The sequence below is a fragment of the Cajanus cajan genome, chromosome 6, assembly GCF_000230855.2.
Source record: "Cajanus cajan strain Asha chromosome 6, NIPB_CcT2T_4, whole genome shotgun sequence".
Taxonomy (NCBI): Eukaryota; Viridiplantae; Streptophyta; class Magnoliopsida; order Fabales; family Fabaceae; genus Cajanus; species Cajanus cajan.
In genome coordinates, this window is record NC_138522.1 from 22547693 (window position 1) to 22554086 (window position 6394).

The following is a 6394-nucleotide window of genomic DNA, read 5'->3' on the forward strand; positions in this document are numbered from 1 at the left end:
ATCACTTGTTCCTTCATGAGTGACTTGCAAAGTATCCCACATTTCTTTAGCAGATTTTCATTTATGATATTCTAAAAAATTCATCAATAGACAATGCAGATGTAATGATGTTTTTGGCTCTTTTGTCATGTTGGGCTCTTTTCTTTTCCTTATCACTCCACTCACTCCAATGTTTTTCTTTAATCTCATCACCATCTTTTTTCATAGGGATATAGGGTCCATTTTCTATTGCATCCCATACAACAATATCAATAGCTTCAATGAAAATTCTCATCCTAATTTTCCAGTAGACATAGTTTTCACCATTGAAAACAGGAGGTTTATGAATAGACACACCCTCACCATAGGGTAGGTTGTTATTGGCCATTTTTGAAATCTTGAATAACTCTCAAGAACCTTGCTCTAGATACCAATTGTTAAAAAAGAATGGCAGAATCCAAGAGGGGGGGGGGGGTGAATTGAATTCTATGACACTTTAAAAATTTCAGAGTATTTAGGATCTTTATTTCACTTAAACTTTTCTAAGACTGAATTTTCAATGAAGCTTCTTTATAGACTTGTTATAGAAGAATGAATTCTATATGCTTTCTTGATTACAAAAATAATGAAGTTCAAATGTAATGCTTTAATTCAGTTTAAACCACCAATATTCACACACACATGCTAATCAAGAATCATCTTCTTTAATGTACAATCAAGATATTACTCAAAGTAAAAGATAAAGGTAGAAGAGGATTGCACAAGTCTTTTATCCTGGTTCAGCCACTCCACATGTGACCTACATCCAGTCCTCAATCAGAACCTGATCAAGATTTGTTCCACTATCTCAATGAAGAAGGTTTACAAGCACACCACACATGCATATACTTCCACATTCAAGATTTCTATTGAGTGTTCTAAGTCAAGCATGTATATGTGATCAATTCTTTTTCCTATGAATCTGATTTCTTTAGTCTTTTTATCACATATCAAGCAACATGTATTATCAAATTCAATTTTAAAACCTTTGTCACTTAGTTGACTTATACTCAGCAAATTATGTTTCAATCCATCAACAAGCAATACATTCTCAATCAATGTTTGAGAGGAGGAATTACCAACATTGCCATGACCAAGTATTCTCCCTTTGTTGTTGTCACCATAGGTAACATACCCTTCATTCTTCAATTTCAGACTTGAGAATTTTGAAGGATCTCCAGTCATATGCCTTGAGGAGCCACTATCAAGATACCATATAGTAAGTTCTTGGCCCTCAAGCATTCCTACAACAAAGATTCAGAGAAAAAATTTAGGTACCCATGTGAAGGGTCCTTGTAGGTTAGTTCTCAGCCTTTGGGCTTTTTTAATCCAAACCATCTCTCCATTTGGAACTCTATATTTCCTAGAGTAACAGTTCCTTATTGTGTGACCTCTTTTACAACAATAGAAACAAGTTGTTTGTCTAGAGAAATTGATTTTAAATTTTCTGAAATCTTGGTTTTTCTTAAAAGCCTTTTTCTTTGACTTAAATGGCATATTCATGCTTTGATTAAAACCAAGTCCACTCCTATCAAAAGTGTTTCATTGTTTTCCCAAAAGAATGTTTAAATTTGCATTTCCATTTGTGAACTTTGCAAGAGTTGATTTTAAATCAGCATTCTCTTTTTCAAAAGTCTTGCAATTTTCACAAACATCTTTTGAGGAGGTGGAGTTTTCACAATGAGCTTCACTAAAGTTGAAAATAGTTTGAAGATTTTCATGCTCATGTTTTAAATCCTCAAGATCTTGTTCAGCTTTAATTAAAGCATTTTCATACCATTTCAACTTGTTTTAAAGCTTTGAATTCAAGGCATCCAATTTGACAGCCTCCTTATGAATTTGTATAAAAGCTTCTTGGAGTTGGTCATAGTCCGGATTAGATTCAAGGTCAAAGTCACTTACAATTGTGTCTTGGTCAGTTCCAGCCATCAAACACAAATTGTTCTCTTCACATTCGGATTCATCACTTGTTGTGCTTGAGTCATTATCTTCCCAAGCAATGTAGGCTCTCTTCCCTTTTCCATTTCTCTTGCTTTTCTTCTCCTCTTGTTGCTTCTTCAAGAGGTTTGGAAACCCAGCCTTCATGTGTCCCGGTTTTCCACATTCAAAGCAATTGAAGGAGGATGTGCTTGCTTCCTCTTTCTTGTTTTTCTTTCTATTGAATTTGTAGGGGGAATTTTTCTTTCTCCTTATGAATTTTCTGAACTTCTTCACCAGAAAATTGAAGTTCTCAATTTCAGAATCATCGGAGCTTGATTCTTCACACACCTCTTTCCTTTGGCAGATTTCAAAGCCTTCAATGACACTCCTTTGCCCTTCTTGTCCTGCTGTTCATTTTCTTCAAATATGTGCAACTTTTGCTCATGCTCTCTTAGCTTCCCAAAGAGAGTAGCAAGTGTCAAGGAGGTCAAATCCTTTGATTCTTCTATGGCTGTCACCTTTGCTTGCCATGATCTGTCTAAGCATTGCGGCACTTTCAAATTCTCTTCTTTCTCAAATTTCCTGCCAAGGTCAACAAGGTGATTTATCAAGTGTGTAAATCTCTTTTGAAAATCAGAAATAGATTCACCATTGTTCATTCTAAACAGCTCATATTCTCTAATGAGAGTATGCTTTCTAGATCTCTTTACATCACTTGTTCCTTCATGAGTGACTTGCAAAGTATCCCACATTTCTTTAGCAGATTTGTATTATGATATTCTAAAAATTTCATCAATAGACAATGCAAATGTAATGATGTTTTTGGCTCTTTTGTCATGTTGGGCTCTTTTCTTTTCCTCATCACTCCACTCACTCCAATGTTTTTCTTTAATCTCATCACCATCTTTTTTCATAGGGATATAGGGTCCATTTTTTATTGCATCCCATACAGCAATATCAATAGCTTCAATGAAAATTCTCATCCTAATTTTCCAGTAGACATAGTTTTCACCATTGAAAACAGGAGGTTTATGAATAGACACACCCTCACCATAGGGTAGGTTGTTATTGGCCATTTTTGAAATCTTGAATAACTCTCAAGAACCTTGCTCTAGATACCAATTGTTAAAAAAGAATGGCACAATCCAAGAGGGGGGGGGGGGTGAATTGAATTCTATGACACTTTAAAAATTTCAGAGTATTTAGGATCTTTATTTCACTTAAACTTTTTTAAGACTGAATTTTCAATGAAGCTTCTTTATAGACTTGTTATAGAAGAATGAATTCTATATGCTTTCTTGATTACAAAAATAATGAGGTTCAAATGTAATGCTTTAATTCAGTTTAAACCACCAATATTCACACACACATGTTAATCAAGAATCATCTTCTTTAATGTACAATCAAGATATTACTCAAAGTAAAAGATAAAAGTAGAAGAAGATTGCACAAGTCTTTTATCCTGGTTCAGCCACTCCACATGTGACCTACATCCAGTCCTCAATCAGAACCTGATCAAGATTTGTTCCACTATCTCAATGAAGAAGGTTTACAAGCACACCACACATGCATATACTTCCACATTCAAGATAACCACTTTCTTGACCCCAAGAAAGCACCCCTTGTAGAAACCCACTACAAGAATCCTTACCACTTGAGAAACCATTCTCAAGATTTTACAAGTATTCACAAAGAATTAAGGAACGAATTCACCTGGAATTCAGAAGCAAATCTTAATCTTCCCCTTTCAAGAATGTAATGATGATAATGATCCTTTCTCAAAGTTTTTCACAAACATTTTTCTTCTTCTTGGATTCACAAAGAAAACTCTCCAAGATTGTCATAAAGACTCCACAAAAACGCTTTTCTAATTTTGATTCTCAGTTCTAACTCTGTTCTGAAGTTTCAAAAAAATTCAAACTATTTATAAAAGTTTTAGACCCAGATAATCGATTATTTTAAAGAATAATCGATTTTGTTCTTCAGGTTTTCTGGAAACCAACCAAGAACAATATAATCGATTATTTTGCTGGATAACCGATTATTCCAGAGAGTTATTTCTAGGATAATCGATTATTTTGCAAATAATCGATTATTGCAACAAGGCATCCCATTTTTCCTGTTGCTGGAATTGATTATATTTAATGATAATCGATTATTTTGAGTTAGTTTTCAAAACTTCGTTTTAAGTCTCAAAATAACTTTTTAGTCCCTTTAACTCATCATCATACACTCTCTAATCAGTTTAGATATAGATTTAGCTTATGCACACAACACACAAAACAAATAAAATCATTCAAAACAATTTATATATTAATCCCTATTACATAGCACTTTCTTTGACTTTGTTTTTGTCTTCTAAGTTGTTGTTGTTTGTTGTTGTCCTTGACACACATTTTGTGATCATCAAAACTCTTTTAAGCTTCAGAGATAATCTTGATCTCATCAAGTTCAGGCTCCCCTAAGCTCAACAGTTTGTGGATGTTCCACCGAGGTGGGGAGGTGCTTGATACCGAGCTCTCGGAGGAAGCTCTCGAAGCTTTGCGCGATGAACTACCTACTGTTATTTGTGATGAGGGAGTGTGGGATACCAAACCGGAAAATGATGTTCTTCTAGGTGAATTTTTGCACGTTCTCGGCGGTGATTTTCGCAAGTGGGTAGGCTTCGATCCACTTGGTGAAGTAGTTGACTGCCACAAGGAGAAATTTGAGTTGACCTTTTGCGGGAGGAAACGGTCTGAGGATGTCCATTCCCCACTAGGCAAAGGGTCGGGTGATGTCATTTGGTGGAGGATCTTCGGTGGCTACCGATACGCATTTCTGAATTGCTGGCATTCCTTGCATCGTTGCACGTAGTCTTGGTAGTCAGATTTTAGTGTGGGCCATTAATACCCAGCTCAGATTACTTTGATCGCCATTGTGCGTGCGTTGGAGTGCATGCCGTAGATGCCCCTGTGGATTTCCTCGATGACATAGGTAGCTTGGGCCTTGGTCAAGCATTTTAACAGAGGGGTCGAGATGCTTCTTTTGAAAAGTTCACCTACCAAAATGATGAACATGGTTGACCTTACCCTCAATTTCCGAGCTTCATCTTTATCTTCGGGCAATGTTCCTTCCTACAAATAGTTCCAAACTTCGGTCATCCACTCCTTATCTTCAACGTTGTTGACGTTGACGACCTTGGCGTCCAAGCTGGGGGAGTTGATGGTCTCTTGAATAATGGTCTGATGCTGTCCAGGGCGCTATGTGCTAACGAGTTTAGATAGAAGATTGGCCTTGACATTTTGTTCTCGGGGCACGTGGTGTATGGTAAACTCCTCAAAAGATGAGGTCCATTGGGACACGGTGTGATAGTACCTTTGTAGTAGGGTGTCCTTCGAGTCACTGTTGCAACTTACCCTTTGTGCTCCGATGTCACGTGCCAACCTCAATCCTGCTAGTAATGCTTTGTACTCGACTTGGTTGTTAGTGATTGGGAATCCAAACTTGAGGGATTGCTCAATGATGACCTGGTTGGGGCCTTCGAGTATGATTCCTGCGCCTCCTCCTTTGGCGTTGGAGGACCTGTCAACGTGTAGGGTCCAGGTTGGACATTCCGGTGATGGGGCCAGAGTGAGCTCAGCCATGAAGTCTGCTAGGCATTGAGCTTTTAGGAGTCCTCGGGATTCATATTGAATGCCAAACTCTGACAACTCTACTGACCATGCACTACAAGAAAAAGTTAAATTTCCCACGGACAAAAATCCGTCGGAAATTTCCCACAGATTTAGATCCGTTGGAAATTTCTGACGGAATTTCCGACGGATTTAAATCCGTCTGAAATTTTCGACGAAATTTCCAACGGATTTAAATCCGTCTGAAATTTCTGAGAGAATTTCCCACGAATTTAAATCCGTCTGAAATTTCTGAACAGAATTTCCCACGGATTTAAATCCGTATGAAATTATTAAATAAAATTTAAGCCAATTATTTTTCAAATGCAACCAATCCTAATCGCATTGATACACACAACAATGTACTATATAATATTTTCATTATTATATGGGTGTTTTCAAAATATAAATAAGATAAATATAAATCAAAGTGTGTGAGGTATGACTTATATTATATTACCTATATATTATATGTTTAGGTTATTATAAATTATAAACTAATTAGCATAAATGTGTTTTTTTTTTACTTATCTTGAAAAATACCAATACATGACGTCCAAATTTAAGAATACCATATCTTTTCTTTAATTATTAAAAATCACTCATCTCTTTGAAAATAATGTTATTAATTAAATAAGTGGAAAAAAGTTAAATTATGTTCTGCAAATATCATATATATGTATCTTCATTTATTTCTAAATTACATCCAATACTATGCATGTCATTTTCATGAAAACTTTCATTGGTCTTCAATTTTGAAAATAAGATTTTTTTCAATTCATTTTCAAAATTATTACTTAAAT

The 6394-nt window shown here is 35.8% G+C and overlaps 1 protein-coding gene across 1 annotated transcript; it reads right to left on the reverse strand.

Moving 5' to 3' along the window:
• Positions 1 to 5180: 5180 nt before the first annotated feature.
• LOC145958612 (uncharacterized) lies at positions 5181 to 5564 on the reverse strand. The gene has a single exon (XM_083076114.1). The coding sequence runs from the start codon at positions 5562 to 5564 to the stop codon at positions 5181 to 5183; it is 384 nt and encodes a 127-aa protein (XP_082932240.1).
• Positions 5565 to 6394: the final 830 nt, after the last annotated feature.

Excerpts from the sequence above, each read along its gene's own strand:
- LOC145958612 (XM_083076114.1), bottom strand. The coding sequence starts at position 5,564 with ATGGCTGAGCTCACTCTGGCCCCATCACCGGAATGTCCAACCTGGACC.